The following is a 17,686-nucleotide window of genomic DNA, read 5'->3' as shown; positions in this document are numbered from 1 at the left end:
GTGTCTCTCAGTAGGCTACACCACAGGTGTGTCTGTGTCCATAAAAGAGAAAGTAAGCATGACAGAAAGAGAACAAGAGGTACATTTTTGGAGCCTAATTAGCCGACCTTTACCTACCTTACAGGGAGTCACACACACACACACACACACACACACACACACACACACACACACACACACACACACACACACACACACACACACACACACACACACACACACACACACACACACACACACACACACACACACACACACACACACACAGTCTAATTCAGAGGGACGTGGGGAAATAATTGTGATCAAGGCACAACTAATGTGTGAATGCGCTTCTGTTTCTGAGTTTGTCAGTGTTTGTTTTTCGTGCTGAGCCGGAACTACATTTGCATTGTATTTCCTAGACTGGTTTTCAAGCCAATGAGGAAGTTTGATTTGAATGACAGAGAGAGTATGAGAGAGAGTGGACTTTCCTTTTTTTTAACAAATATTTTTATTAGCTTCACAGTTTTGACATGAAATCAGTTAGACATTTTGTATTTTTCCATTTTCTCCCTTTTCCCATCCCTCCCCCCATATTGTTATTGCTGTCACGTTTTCCTTTTTTTTTTAAATAAAGACAAAAAAAATCTGTATCAAATGCAGTGGAACAAAGAAATGTACCTGACAAAAACATCAAGACATGATTTAAAGTCGACATAGACAATGAAATGTAACAGAAAATAAATAATAGATACAATTTAAAAAGAAAAGTTAGAGTGGACTTTCCTGATGGTCACATTCTGCCCTCTGGTGTTTTAGTCATGAGCTGGCCTTTTCACCAGAGAGAGAGAGAAAGAGGGGGGAGGGAGGGGGGGAGAGAGAGAGAGAGAGAGAGAGGGAGGGAGGGAGGGAGAGAGGAGTGACAATGGGAAATCATTTGTGTTACATGTCACATGTCCATCGCTGTCTGGTGGAATCCTTCCACCTTTGGAATGCACATAAGTGTTACTTTTCAGGAAATGTAAAAATGAACCAGTATTCCTATGTAGTTATTATAGTCACAAGCTCTTGTTAATACTTTAAAAGAATGTGCATATATATTTATAAAAGTTTTTGGTGTGTGTGTGTGTGTGGGGGGGGGGGGGCTTTTATGCCTTTATTTGGATCATACAGTGAAGACTGACAGGAAACAGGGAGAGAGAGAGAGGGGGGAGTGACACGCAGCAAATGCCTCTTAACCACTAGGCCACCCACCCCATCTCTTGTTTATACTTTTAATTGGTTCAATATTTATAAAGCCCAGAGACACTTTTAACCACTTTCAGTAACTTTAAAAAAAAAAATTGCAACAATAGCTGATGTACAAGCTCACAACGCGTTGCATCATGATGCGTTGTGAGCTTGTAGATCAGCTATTTTTGCTACTTTTGTGTGTCACTGTAATATGACGAAGTAGTGCATTCATTTACCAAAAAAAATAAAAATGTTGAAATGTGGAGATACAAGGTTTCTGCCTGACAGAAATGATACTGTATGTGAAAAGGTGATGGCACAACTAATATGGCTGTTGGGAAGTCATTAAGCCAACACCCTGACTTGGAATCTCCACACCCAGAGGTGTTACTATTCTGTTGCTGTCATTCATACAATTCAAATACTCACATAATGTATTCTTAACGTGAACCGATAATGACAATGAATTGTGTACCCCTCGTAAGCACAAGTAACTGTGGTTTTATTTATTTGAGCTGTAGGCTATATGCTTTTATTTGTACCCACCCATCATTCATAAGCTGATAAGCACCTGTGAAGATTGATACTGCAATGCAGTCCAAATAATTGCTTTTTTTTATATGCACATTTTTCAAAATGTATACTGTAACTTTCCTGTCTGAACAGTTCCTGTAGTGTGCAAAAGTCCCAATCCATTGTAGCCATAACTTGTTCCAAAGGCCAGACACACCCAAGACACACCCCACTATGTTTCCCACTCGACTCAGGTGGGTGATGTTTGTCTTTTTTTAATGCCATAATACACCGTAATCTCCTCTATGCCAACAAAACCCCACTGCAAGACTGAACATGTGCATTGTCCTATAAACATTAGGCTAGCAACATGGTACCACCCTGGAAGAGCATGCAGGGCTCGACAGTGGGATGGTGAAGTTGAACTCTAATGGCAGAGTGTGATGCAGGATGAGTCATTTTAACAAGGCTTTCTCACAGCATGGTTTGGGCATTATTGAATGGGTGGTTCACAGATTCATGATAGTGGCCAGACCAATTTGATTTATTTATTCTCAGAAGCTAGCGTGTTGGTGTCTGTTTGACAGTGCTCTGTTAGCCGCATGCATCACACAAACGCCTACTACTGTAAGTAGCATTCCAGATTGTGAAAAGCTTTTTGTACAGTAGCCTATGGTCTAAGTATACTTCACTGTCACACACTTACACTGTAGGCGTGGCACGCAGGTCAGGGTTATCTTGTCAATTCTATCATCATCATTTCTCAAGGATCTTACAGGGCGTGTGGTAGTCGTCATGCTCTGTTGCATCTGCACCCACGTGCCTTTTTTTGAGGATTACTGCATTCTTATTTCCCCACTTTCACCTTGCTCAATCCATTCAGCTGTGAACTAAATCATGGTCTTTTAAAAGGCAGGGGTGCCTTTTGGGAGGTGGGCAGAGGAGAATCTATTTTAAAATGAAGAGCTCTAAGTCACTCTTTTTTTCAGGTTCAGAGTAAATTATTAACTTATAATGTTTGCTTTTCCCTTTTACTGTCCCTGCAGCAAATTCCTGCCTTTGAGAGTTATCCCTGTCTGTCAACACACACATGCATGTGCATGTGGAAACACGCACGCACGCACGCACGCACGCACGCACGCACGCACGCACGCACGCACGCACGTGCACACACAAGCATTTTGGGTCACTGCCAGTCACCATTTCCTGTGTCTGACTCACAGGTGAGTATAGGAGCTGGCTGCCACCTGTAGATGCACACCTGATGTTACCAGACAGTACAACAGACAATGACATCACTGGCTGAGTAACAGTGGGAAAAAAAGCTAGTGTCAGCTGGTTTTATGAGCCATTTGTTCAGACATTTGACGTTATCTCTATTATTGACGTAGGCCATGTTCCGACTTTCCCTTGTTACCTTCCCCTGGGAACCGTCCGGAATCCTTGGAGAACCGTAGTGGATTGTAGTATGTAGGGATGAAGACATTTTATAGAGAACAATGAAGCACTTGTCATACAGGCCCCAGGTCTACAAGTTGTCGCATCATGACAAAATGTTTTCAGTGTACTGCTATGCTTAAGAGGTTCATTTCTTGTCAACTCTCACTGTTGGGTTCACACCATTGTTCATTATATTAAGCGGTAGATTACTAACTGTGACAGCTTGGCTGGTATTGTTCTCACCTGGTGTGACTGTGTGTGTCAGTCCTGGAGACTGAACAACCTGGCAATGTCCTGAAAACAACCTCTGTGGTTTTCAGTAGGCCTACTTTGACAGGTGTTTACATGTATGCCTCTGTCTGTCTGTCTGTCTGTCTGTCTGTCTGTATTTTCAATGCAACAGTGTCACAGCCGTGCATGATTCAGTCACTCAAAATTTTGCAGGTGTGTAGTTGAGAGATAACGATGAAGGCTGAATTCCAAGATGGGCATGATCCAAGAAAGGGGGTTGAAAGTAGAAGCCTTCTACTTTCAACCCCCTTTCTTAAGGGTAGGAAGTAAGGATGGGGCCCTCCAACTTTATGCCCTTGGGCCATATTCGTTTTACTACAATATAAGATAGCGATAGCCTCTCCTCCCCCCCTCTCTCTCTCTCTCTCTCTCTCTCTCACACACACACGCACGCACGCACGACGCAGGCAGGCAGGCACACGCACACACACACACAGACACACACACACACACACACACACACACACACACACACACACACACACACACACACACACACACACACACACACACACACACACACACACACACACACACTGTAACACACCTGCACGCAATCACATGCATGCATGGCATGCACACCCGCACACACAAAATACAAGGACCATAAATTCATTTTTGCCCATAGCCATATCTGTTGGACTTTGAATTAAATGTAGGCTACGCCTAACTTTTGAAACATAACATGTCATAATATATGAAAATGGTCTTGGAGGCCTGCCTAGAAGTTTGCAGTAAGAACTGGTAATGCATACCATACAATGGTGTATAAAGCAGCAGTGTCAGTATTACTTTAGCAAATTTGGATTGATAGCCTGTCAGCCTTTAGCACACCCCCAGGGCTTTACAAGGAAATAGTCAAAACAAAAAAAGTTAAGCATTTTGGGTCACTGCCACACACACACACACACACACACACACACACACACACACACACACACACACACACACACACACACACACACACACACAGAGAGAGAACAACTACTGCGACTAATATAAGGGCGGATCCTGGACACACCTGAATTGGTTACTATGGAGATGCATACAGTACAGGTTTGAATGATAACAAACAGAGATATAACGACTCACTGGTTTCTGTTGGCAAGCACCCATGAGATATGCTCTGTCCACACTGCATTATTTGGCTGCTGGTAACTGTTACCAGCAGCCTACCAACATTTCATGCAAATGAAATGTTGGTAGGCTAAAATGTTTATTCTTGAACAATAGTAAGACTTCTTTTGATTGAAAATTGGGCACAAAAATAAAAATAAAAAAAATTATTGACTTGTAGAGTTACAGTACATTTATCCTAATAGACACTCACACTCCCTGATATGCTTCATAAATTAATAATAGTTATTTTGTATTTTAGATGGAAATTTACACCTGCTTGTCATAGACAAATCAATTAAACCCAGCTAAAGTCCATATTATTATCAGCCAATACTAAATTTAAGTTGCTACCTTGAGCCGCAGTGCCCACACTGTTTACAGGATTTTCTTTCTTACTTTCCTTCTTTCTTTTGTTTTTCAAATGCTCTGCAATAATCAGTAGGAAGTAACATTATTCGAGTCAGCCAGTGGAGGGCAGCATTGTGTAATACAATATAAGTTACAGCAGTGTGTGCCTCTTCTTCATCTCACACTGGGGCCTGTCTGCTATTTTCTATGTCTATGTCACAATGTCGAATGATAGACGTGAGTTATAGCATGTCCCCAAAGGTAATATCCATGGTCAAATTAAGTGTCAAATAAGTCCTATATCAAGAGTTCTCAATGATGACTAGGCCTATTTATATTGCACAGGTGTTTGTGCAGATATTGTTAGACATGTCCCCAATTTCTTAGTTTTCGTGACGAATAGGCCTATGTAAGTAAATGTTCATTATTTGTATGTTTTTAACAATACACAAAGGTCTTTAAATGCAACATTCATAAGTTTGTAGTTTTAGATTAGCCTACTAACGCGTGTTTCCATATAACTGGGTTAATATGGTTTTGGCTAGGGAAATCTGGGCACCTTTTTCTGGGAAGACTGGGCACTAGAGAACAGTGGGCACCAGTAAAAGTGGACACCTTATGGGGGAAGACTGGGCACCTTTTAGTAAAACTTTGCCTAAACCTAACCTTAACCCCAACCCTACCCTCAGTAGAACTAACCCTAACCCTAACTTATACCAACTATGCCAAAACTTAATCTCAAAATAATATAAAATGTGTTGTGCGGGGACATGGACTAATTAGTGTTTTGGTAACACTTTCTATGCATCCCATGTCTCAACCAATTGTCCACGGACTAATAGTGGTCCATGGCATAATTAGGCCTGCAGGTGGTCCATGGGAAAGTCTTTTAAAATGTAAATAGAATAAATGTAAATAGAATAAAGTACCTCTGTAAAATGTATTAAAAATAATATTGAATAAGTACATTAAATGTAAGAAAAAAATTGAATTAATAGGTGTGGTGTGGGAGGAAAAGCTTGCAATTAAATAATAACTGTTAAGGGCTTGATTTAATTTGCTGCACGATACTATGTGCAACAAATTATATCAAGCCCAGGCATTATTTAACTGAAATATGTGAGTGGTCCAGAGCTAAAACAAAGAGAACCACTGATCTATTCCTACCCCACAGCTACCCTTATTCCATTCTCTTACTTTATCCAACCTTCCACTAAACTCATGTTTTGTATCTAATGTATGAGTGAGCAGACACATGTTATTATAAGGGCACTTTTCCTAATAATGATGACTCAATCTCGCAATCCCTTACACTTCCCCTTCTTGGGATTTTCTGTGGAATTTCTTGAGCTGATGACCTCCGACTTCCCAGTAACTGACAACATTGACACATCATCATATTGTCACCAGATCATTTAGTGCACTGTTCCATGGAAGAAAATATTCACTCTCACTTTCACAATTACTAAATGCATGGTCAGGGACCACATGCAATACCTTCACAGACCACCAGTGGTCCACGGACCACCTGTTGAAAACCCCTGATCTATGTGACTGACAATAAAGTGAATCTGATCTGATCAGATTTCCCTGGTGCCCACTCTTCTTCCCCCAAAGTGCCCACTCTTTCGGGCGCCCATATTTCCCTAGTGCCCAGAATGTTTTGGTGCCCACATTTCCTGTTACCGGGTTGAATTTCCAGTCCTGGGTAAGTGCTAATTGGTTGGTTATAAGTCATAATAACCAAACATTCAGCTGGACTCGACTAATAGCCATGCAGTGCAGTGGCACACTGTGTCCTGGAGAGTGAAGCATTGTTAAACACTGACAGTCGGGTGGAGGCGTGTGTTGCCTGGTTTGACAGTTCAGCTATGGTAATTGAACAAGTTTACTGATATGTGCAAGTAAAGTTTTTAAATTGGGTCGACCAATGCATTAAAATGGGACATATATGAGTATGACAAAAATAGTAAACATGGAATAAAACTATCCCTGTCTTTCTGCCTCTCATCCCACCAAAATGTCTTAAAACACATTAACTGCCGTTCTGCATTACATTGATAGGAGCAGATTAATATAAATGAATATACTCCTGGAATATGTTCTGCAATATTAATGATATACGTTATAGAATATAGATAATATTTCATATCTCTCTCATTGCCCATTTAACATACTAGAGGTTTGGGCCATCTAGAGCGGCCCGAACACCTATGTTGCACGCAATCCTACCAATATACTCATATATGGAGATCTCTGCATCTGTCTTTGTCCCTTTTATGCCCATATATGGAGGTAGCTGATGTCATCAGTATATACCTATTTATGGGCATGGCCCCTTTTGTGCCCATATATGGAGCTCACTGATTTGTTTGCACCTGATGCCATGACGACACATTGAGGTTAGACAACACACTCCATATTTGGGCGTAGCTGCATTGGGAACCCGGTTATGGCGAGTCATAGTGACATGAGCGTGATGACGTGGTCTGCCGGCCAGCCCGCCTGCACTACCCAGGACAGGTAGTCAGGTGGACACACAAACACACTACTTAAATTGTAAGGCATGTGTGGGTCAAGAAAGCACCTGTAGACATTTCATCATACAGGACACGTCTACAACTTAGTGCATTTACATGATATTTATTTGCATTTACTTTACTTACTTATTTACTCACTTAATATTTGCATGTAAACGTCTGTTAGTCAGATGTTAGACCTGTTAGACGGCCATACAGTAAGAGGGGCCTTGTACTGTGTAGGTAGAGGGGCCCACTTGTTTGAGCGTTAATCTATATACATTCTAGTAAATTGTCGATCGCCCTCGCAAACCCAGGGCCTCAGGGGCACCCTAGTAGTCAAGGGCCTCTGGACACTGGCCCTATAGGCCCAGTCCATAATCCGTCCATGGGGGGAACCTGTGCTTGGGCCTTATATGATATGTCAGTCTGCATGAACTTGAAGAGAAATTGGCTTTGCTAGCTTTCTTTGCAAGTCAAGATATTACTATCACACCAGTAACCAAATGTTTTAATAGTTGAATGAGGAATGTGGAGGTGCCTTATAGAAGATTCAATCAAACCCTTAACCCAGTTCTCCTCCTGCCTCAATCCAACTGTGTTGCAAGGTGACAGGAGGGCTGACTCTGCTTAAATGATTGGCTCTATACCCAGCCAATCACACTACAGCATGTGGGGGAGCAGAAAGGGAAACCCTGAGTTAACCCATTGTAGAGTCAATAAAATTGTTTCACAGAAGAGAAAACATATCTTATATTAGGTAAAATGAATGGTAGTCGGACATCCAAAAGTGGTAGGACTCAGGACGATGTCCATACTCCCTACCCCCTAATTTAAATCAACGCCCCCCCCTCTCTCTCTCTCTCTCTCTCTCTCTCTCAATTCAATTCAATTTAAAGGGGCTTTATAGGCAGAGGAAACATGCATTTACAAAAATGCTAATCCCCCCTCTCTCACACACACACACACGCACACACACACACACACACACACACACACACACACACACACACACACACACACACACACACACACACACACACACACACACACACACACACACACACACACACACTAACCTAGGCATAAGAATAATATCAATATTATCATTATTAATAATAATAATAATAATAATAATAATAATAACACAATAATATATCATAATAATAATAATAGTGTCGCTATCCTACATTTTTATTCAGTTATATGATATATCATAGTTATTGCCTTAAACAAAGTTACCGGGTTCATTGTGCAAATCTCAGAGTTTTCCTGGCACATTGATATTATGGCCAAACCAGTCTGCATGTCTGTCTCTGTACAGTAACAATAGGCTACAGACACTATAGTAGCTTTATGCTCCAATCCACTACAGCGAGATGGTAGATGGTGGGTGGGGAATAGAGCGAGTCCCGCCTCCTCTCGGACGTAGGTAGACACCTACCTGGCTAGCTGTGTTCTGTTTTGATAATGTGTTTGTTCAAGTTGGCATTTTACATTGTTGTATTAGTCTACAGAACCTTTGACGTGTAGGAGGACCATAGTGCACCAGCGACATAGTAGAGTCTTTAAAGGGACGGGACTAAGGTCTATATTTGTGGACAGACAGGTGTGTTACCTGTAGCGCCCTCAGGAGAGGGCGGACTCGGCACTTCCTCCGACGGCACGCCGTCCTACAACGACACAACGTCGGCTACAATGTATGAGACGAGGGGGCCTAAAGGGACATACTATTACTCTACCACTGATTATACATAGGCTGCACCACTGCGGTCTCTCCTGTTCCGGTGCTTTTCAACCGAATATCCTTTTCTTTCGGTGGCAGGCAACACACGGAGTGAAGTGAATGCTTCCTGATAATAAAGAGGTGCGTCTTATTTCCATTCCAGTGATTGAGTGCGCACTGCTTTCAGCACCAGAGCGGGGGCATTGACGCATTGTGGACAGTGTTGCCATGTCCGCTTATTATAAGCGACCTTGGGGCTAGTTTTTCCTGTGTAGTTGCTTGGGCTTCTTTCTAAAGTGTAGTTGCTTATTTGGGCTTATTTCCTAACCACTTAGACCAGTGGTTCTCAAACATTTTGTCATGGACCCCCAAATTAATATGCAAGTGTCCCTCTCTAGCCCCCATCTGAAACTATTTTGTGCCCAAAGAGCCCTGTACCAGATGTGTGGTGTTAGAATGTTTAAAAAATAATCTTCCAAATATTCAGCATTTTATTTCAAGATTTCTTTTGAAAATAGCCGATCTACAAGCCAATGGGAGCTTGTAGACCGGCTATTTTCAAATAGCCGACGTATGTATATACAGTATGTATTAGGTTTAAAGTGCTCATGTCGCTTCTTTTGGGGCTCGTTTTTCTCGACCTTGAACGCTTGTTTCTCTCGCAGAACCTGGCAACACCGATCGTGGACTCGACAGGGGCAGTAGTAGCACTACCAACCAACCCACCGGCTCACTGACTGACTGACTGCTGCTTCCACACGCATCCATCCATGAGCGAGACCGCGACGATGGCCGTGGTGCAGCTCGACACGGACCCGGACCGCCAGCAGCCGGAGAACGGCTTCGTGTCTCCCGACGGCACCGCGTCGCCCCCGGGAGTGCTGTTCCGCATCGACGACTGCGTCCTGCCGTTCCTCGGGGGATTCGGGAATTACCAGAGACACCTCATTGTCCTGACGTGGATCCCGGCGATATTCATCGGATTCAGCCAGTATTCCGATAATTTCCTCCTCGCCCAGCCGAACAACACGTGTGTCCACCAGCCTGTTTTGGCGAATGTCACCAATGTGACAAGAAGTCATTCCGCTTTATTTCACAGTCCAATACATAACAGCAGCACGAGTCCCGCTTATCAACATTCAACAACACCCAATGGAACTAAGAATGACACGGCCAACATGCAGTGCATGTGCAAGGAATGGACGTTTGAGCTGCAGACCGGGCTCGTGCGGAATGTTGTCACCAAGGTAAGTTTATGCTCAATGCATCCTCGTGCATCATGGAATCCCTTCTCTCTCTCAGTCTTATCAATACATGCAGATGTATCAATGGCCCCCATCCCACCTATAATAGGCTTTTCGTGGATCATTTCATGATGACGAGTGGAATGCATTGTGTGAGTGATGGACACCTTCTGATTTCAAAACCCAATGAATAGGCCTCTATTTTCTTTATTTTGAACCACAGCATTTATCAGGTGATGGCCTTGATCTGCTGCTGACTGACTGACTGACTGACACCTTTATATTGCATGTGGCAAATCTATTCTATACTGTATATCTAGACTTGAGGCAGATGCCCCCCCCCTCCCCTCGGGGGACAGAATGCAGGGTTTCTCCTCCACAGTGGGGCGTTTTACCATGTGGGCAAGGCTACTGCATATGAAATAGCATTGGTAGACTAATCACTTTCATGCACCTTTGACAAATCGTGGTTCTAAAGTAGGACATGGGGAGACAGTCGCTCACATGGTATAGACCAGAGCATGCTTTCATGCCAGTCGGGGACAGCAGCATGAGTCATCCCAGCAGCTGACTCGAGGTAACGACCTATCGCAGAGACATGCCACTGTCCTTTGGCATTGTTACACTTTGTGTAATAACACTAAAGCCACTTGACAAAAAAATCATCTGCCCTCCAAAGTCTTCGCACCCCCCCCCCTCTCTTTCTGGTATGCAGTTGGATCTCTATCTCGGTTTGTCAGGATGAGGCCTTATCATGTCTGTTGTCATTATGGTTCAACATAATTTAGATGGAGGTTAAGCTAAATGAGGGATTACTTCTATCAGCCCTTCTGCTGTGTGTGGATACTGTGCATAATTATTACCTACCCACATCAAGCATCATTTAATTGTGTGAGGTAAAACAGAAGGTCCTTCTCGCGTATTTGACTTATGAGCTTTGTGATTATGCCATTTGTTTTCAGAAATAAGCCTCACAACCTGAGGAGGATTTAAAAGCCGCGAGTTCCCTTTATTGCAGCTCATTTATTAGACCGATTTTATAATAATTCCTACGTGAGAGTGCTGGGTTTTGAAAATCATCTCGTGCTTTTGTTGTGAACTCGAGTCGATATGATTTTCTGTCATTTCAAATGGAAATGTTCCGGTGTAACATACCCTATATTGTATATTGAATGTGTCGTGCTGCCATGTCAGCACCTAATGTCAGACATTGGCTGTGCTGAAGAACATCTTCATCGTTGTGAGTGATGCAATGTAATAACCTTACACGCCACTTGTGCGACACTGTAAACAAGTGGTGTCCAGTTCATCAGGATACCGTATTTCTCTCTCAAATATTTGATTTGACGTGATCAAATAGAAGTGGCATTGGTTTGATCTGAATTCTTCATAGCGTCCCTCCTGTGCCATGGGAAGAGGAGACTGTGCCATGCTGAGCTTTTGGCTCACCGTGATGCCAGCAATCCATCTGTTTATCACTGATAATGTCCATGCTTAAACAGCCAGCACATAAAATGGAGCTCTTGCATCTTGTCCACTGTGAGCCAGGAGACACGATACACCGTCCATGCTCTCATTTGCTGTCCAGTGGTACCTAATTGGAGAGGCTGCTCTAATAATTCTGGTGCACACGCTATTCAGCTAGCTGTATTCAAACACCCTTCACCTGGGGGCTGAAACATATTCAGGGTATGAGGAACTATATTTGATATCCTGATAATCCCGCCCTGCCTGAAGAGACTGTACTGGACACCATCTGAGTGGAGAAACTGATGCAACAGCTTCCCCAATTTAAAATAACTTATACTCCCCCTCCTAAAGATGCTAAGAAACGGTTAGTCTTAATCCCTTAATCCTTGTCGCCACAACACCCATGGCCATATTTTGTGTTTCAAAACAAAATGCAACCCTATATACTTCATTGACCGGTGTCCCCCAGGGCTCTATACTTGTTCCTCTCTTTTCTCGCGACACCAAATCTTGCATTGTGATCTATGGTTCACGTGGTTAATAGGCTAACACGACATGGTCAGATGTATGTTTTATGAAAATACCTTATAACTTGCTATGTTATGTTTGCTATATTCATAACATTAGCAAACATCTACCCCAACGCCCCTCCTACAGTTCCGTGGCTTTGTGTGTGTCAGTCAGAAAGGATGGCAGAAAAAGATGGCTAGATATGTAATTTCTTGCTGCATACTTGTCAAATGAACAGTGGACATCGCCAGAGCAGTTTATATTCAGTCGTGTACCCTCAAATCGAACTACGCCGTTCAACGGGTAAGCAAACGTAGGCAAACTACATCAACTACGTTAACCAGAAAGATATTGTTGCATTCATGAAGGCCGACTCGAGCACCGAATCACGATTACAACACCAGCGTACTAGCATGAGACCCCTCCCACACCTCATTCGCTCCCCAACAACACACAGACATAATCAGGCGCCTACAGCCCTACACAGCTAAAGCCTTAGGGTTAGGATTTTAGTGTGTATGTTGACCAACGGTGTTGTACCACAGCGCTGTTGGATTTTCGAATACTTGGTGGCTTAGTAGGCTGTGAATACATGTATTTGTGTTACCTTTACACACACACACACAGACACGCAACACATACACACACGTCCTGTCGTCCTCTGAATGTCATGTTGACACTGCCACCAGAGCAGAACAGTCAGTGACAGAGCTGAGCAGTTGGTGAAAGCCTCTGGAACGGTGCCCTTCCCTGACCCAGACATTCCATGTTGTGACAAGGTCATGCTTGGGAGAAATTGATTCGAGAGAGGCAGGCGTTCAGGTGACTCCTGACGGGAAGCCAGATTGGAAGAGAATTGACTCTCCTGACCATATCTCTACCTTTCATACGACCTCAGTGGAAGTCGGGGGACGTGACACTATGCAGGAAGTGCTGACTCAGCAGCCATGTGTGTGGATCGCTTCGGCATAACTGCACATGACCGTGTGTGTGTGTGTGTGTGTGTGTGAGACATCCTATACATCAGCAGCAGAGCGGAGTGCCAACACTCATGTCTCTAGTAAAAATATACCATCACACGTTTAACCCCTTCACACCCTATTAACAGTCAACGTCCCACACAAGAAGATATAAAATGTCCATTGGCTTTATTCCCAGTCGTGCACTTCATAGGTTTAATCTGCAGAAGAGAGAGCGTGTGACATGCCTCTTGGTGTAGTTCACTAGGGCAACATCAGGAGGAGGCTCTGATGAGCACTGAGGAGTTAGAGAATGTGGTGCTGATGTGGAGACCTGCTCTAATAGAGTCCTGGGTCTCCTCTGGGCCTTGTTTAATTGGGCTGAGCCATGGAAATGAGAATGTATCATTACTGGGAGACTAGTAGGGTCTCTCTGCTCTCTGCCCAATCCACTCCCATTCAGACGGATATAACAGCGGCACACGCTGCCTGAAGAAGCAGCTCATCAAATCAAACGCATGCACACATGGAATATAGCGTCTGATTAATTGGCAAGATGTGACACTTTGTTGTAAGATTAGGATCTCTGTGTTTTGAAACATAATTATCCTATGGAGAAACATTTGACTGCCACAAAGCTACACACCTTTTGAAGCTATTAGATTAGATTCAATTTTAGATTAGACTATTGTCCCAGAGGGATATTTGTTTTCACAGCCTGCTCAACATAGAGACACATAAACAGTAGCATGCGACACAACATACAGGTAAAGACAATTCATTGGATCTCTAAAATACATCCATACTCAATAACACACAACAACATGTCAGCAAGGCAGTTTGTTTAATGCTGCAATAGCAGAGTGGACAACACTCCTGCAAAAGCAACCCTTTTCGCAGCATTATTGTGAAGTGATGATTGAGGGGGTGATCAGTTTCATTTGCTATGTGAGTGCGAGGCGTGTGCTGGCTCTGTCATTCAGGTGTGAGAGTTTTGCGTGGAAGGATATTTCAGAGGCAGCCTGTTTGTATTGGTTGGAGATGGTCAACATGTTGAAAAAGCATGGGGAACAGTACAACAGAATGGGATGAATTATGCTTATTTAGAGTAACTAAAAGACAGTGTTCCTCTGAGCTTACAGATAACATGGAGGGTTTGCAGGAATCGTGTATGGATAGAAGAGATAGCGTCGATAGCGTCGATCAAAGCTGAGTTTATTGTCCAAAGTGAGTCCAAGTCAAGATATGTGAAGTTGTCAACCTTTTTTACTGTCTTTCCATGGGTGGAGGGGGGTTCAGTCCAGTGTGTGGTGTGTTAATGACCAGTTCTTTTGTTTTGTCCACGTATCACTGTAAATGATTGTCAGTGCACCATTATGTTATGTTTGGAAATCGCTTTTGATAAGCTGTAACAGAGTCATCAGTGTATCTGAAGTATGTGTTGATGGGCGAGAGGCTGATAGAGTCATTTGTGTAAAGGGTGTTTAAAGGAAGGGACGCAGGTCACAGCCCTGAGTGGCTCGTGTTGACTGATGACATTTGATAATGATGCTATGCCTATTCTAGAAGCCTGCCCTGTAGTCTGTTCCTGAGGAAGATGTTAATCCAGTTGATGAGGAGTGGAGGGTTGTTGAGTTAGTGAAGTTTCCATATCCTCTGATGGCACTGAGTGGTGTTGAAGGCGGAACTGAGTTCAACAAAGAGAATTGTTGCAAAATTGTCTGGTGATTCCAGATGTTGGTGGAGGGAGTGGAGGAGGCATGCTATGTCCCTCCTTTGGCCCTGTACGCAAACTGGCGGGGGTCCAGTTGTGGTCTGACGGCTGGCAGGGTTGTATTTTGCTCTCCTATTTTGCTGATCAGAGAAGAACACTGCAGTATGGCTGCTATTATAATGTCATTTTAATTTGAGTACTTTCATTAGTAAACATATTTTATTTAGTAAAATGCAGCATAATCATGCAGACATAACATCTGCAGCATACAGTATGTTCTTTACAAGCGCATTGGTGGGAACACCCAGTCCCAATATCGCTATGAGGTTGCACACCCAAAAGATTTTGCAAGTTGATACCGTAGTCTTTAACTCCCCCCGGCCTCTCTGCTCCATGTGCATCCATGCTGTTTACCCAGCTGGCCTGTCACTCGCACAGACCCCAGATCAGTATGGGACAGTTGGAGACGGCCTCAGCTGTTGAGAGGGGATGACCCCGCCGCAGATGCCAAGTCAGCTCAACAACGACACCCACTAACGGCGTCAACTGGGAGAAGAGATACTTGTGTGACTGAAAGATAAAACTCTCCTGCAGACTGTGTGTGTGTGTGTGTGTGTGTGTGTGTGTGTGTGTGTGTGTGTGTGTGTGTGTGTGTGTGTGTGTGTGTGTGTGTGTGTGTGTGTGTGTGTGTGTGTGTGTGTGTGCAACATGCTCTGTTTCTGATAACTAAAGTGGTGAGGATAAAGCTCTGTGCACACTGCGTGTTTACTGCAAGGTTTGTTTCTGATAAGTGCTGGTTGTGATCAGTGAAGAGTGAACATAGGGCTGGGTGTTTGACCTTTGGCTGGTCTTCAGGGTTTGTTTGTTGGATTAGGTAATGGAATGTGAGGCGGAGGTCGGAGGATGGGTGGTGGGTTTCTTTCTCTCTTTGAGCTGGGCAATATCACACAATATTTATCAATATAATTATTGATGTTGTGTGTGATATGAGACTAGATATTATAGGTATTATGGATATTGTAATATTGTGATATGGCATATCCTATGCATTGTCAGTAATGTGATATAATTTGGTAATCTGCATTTATCTGGCAGTTCTAGCTGTTCCATTATTTGGCTTTATTCAATTAGTTATTATTATATAAGTATTGCTGATTATTATTGTTCTAAAATATCATGGTGTAAATATTTTGACACCAATTGTCAAATCCCACAATATCGTCACGTCACAATATTGATATCAACCTGTCTGATCAATATTTGATCAATAGATCCCCAGCCCTAATTATCTCAGAAGATAGAGATTATGTTTTTGCCCCTGTTTGTGTTTGTGTCTGTGTGTGTTTGTTTATATGTATGTGTGTGTGTGAGACTATCTCGCAAGCCACCGGACCAATCGGCGCCAAACCTTTTGTACATGCAGCCAGTAGGCCAAAGTACCCTCTAACCTTACCAAATGTTTCAAATTGGCCTCAGTGGCGCTATACCACCCTGCTTTAGGTTTTGGCCTATAACTGTTGAACTGTTGGCTGTACAATTAGAACATTTGCCTTGGATTCCTTTGTGGGAGTAGGCTCTGTTTTTTAATGGGATCTTAAAAAAGAAAAAAAGAAAAAAAAGAAGAAGAAAAAGCCTGGATCATGAATGCAACATGTAGTCAACCCCAAATTGGAATCACATGTCGAGGGGCCTCTATATTGTACAGACAAAATAAAACTGGCACATCCGCTGGACGGCAGGTGCAGGACCAACAGTGGATTAATATAAGAAATAATAGAAGTCTGCTCCCTGTAACTTTACAAGAAGCTCCCCCAGTCAATTTGTAGATACACCTCCAAAGGTGTTTTCACTTCTGACCATAGGGGCTTTATTTTGAACCATACATTATCTTCTCCCCGTAGCATCCTTGAATCCTCCTGACAGATGCAACCAATAACTTTCTGTACACAGCCCTGGGTAGACCACCTCGCATTGCAGACACTCAGTGGAGCACCCCTTTAGTTTCTAGTTTTTCTCTCTGTTGCAAATTGCCAAGGGATATCTATATAAATATACACAAATATTGTATAACAATAACAGTAAAGCTACTTTTATTTTTTGATGAGCTAGATTTATGTAATGTCAAGTAATAAATAAACAAATGCATACATACAAATGCATACCTACCTAACCTATCTATCTACCAACCAACCAATAAGGTCTTAACCCATTAAGACCTTAAGCCGATTCTACATGTCTCTATATCCCAACAGGATTCTGAAAAACCTATGTTTCTATATCAGTGGTTCTTTTTCATGTCAAGAACCCCCAAAATTGTATGTATGTATTTGGCCGCGAACCCCTATCTCAAAATATTTTGTTCCAGGGACCCCCAGAAGCAGAGATTTGAGTTAAAAATGTTCGCTTTAAAAATATATATATATAAAGATTTGCACTCATTTTCACGATTTTTCGTGAATAGCCAAAGTGTAAGATAATGCTTTTAAGCTCAAATCTAAAAATGACACAGATGCGTTCCAGGTCTTAATGGGTCTTAACTAACACATTCTAAAGGCACATATATATATTTGTTTCCCAATCTGCCTACATCCCCTCTCCTTCTTCTCCCATGCTGCATCGGG

General features: G+C 42.8%; 1 protein-coding gene across 1 annotated transcript in view; it reads left to right on the top strand.

Annotated features, from left to right (window-relative positions):
- Positions 1-8,894: 8,894 nt before the first annotated feature.
- Positions 8,895-17,686, top strand: part of LOC311046417 (solute carrier family 22 member 23-like) — a 57,012-nt gene continuing 48,220 nt past the window's right edge. Inside the window, exons 1-2 of the mRNA XM_084058705.1 lie at positions 8,895-9,309; positions 9,834-10,415. Coding sequence (XP_083914831.1) covers positions 9,939-10,415 — 477 coding nt within the window. The 5' untranslated portion in view covers positions 8,895-9,309; positions 9,834-9,938. The remainder of the gene's footprint in view (positions 9,310-9,833; positions 10,416-17,686) is intronic.

This window comes from Gymnoscopelus microlampas, assembly GCF_963454915.1.
Source record: "Gymnoscopelus microlampas genome assembly, chromosome: 5".
NCBI lineage: Eukaryota > Metazoa > Chordata > Actinopteri > Myctophiformes > Myctophidae > Gymnoscopelus > Gymnoscopelus microlampas.
Note: the sequence above shows the minus strand (reverse complement) of the source record. Positions and strands in the feature narration are given on the sequence as shown.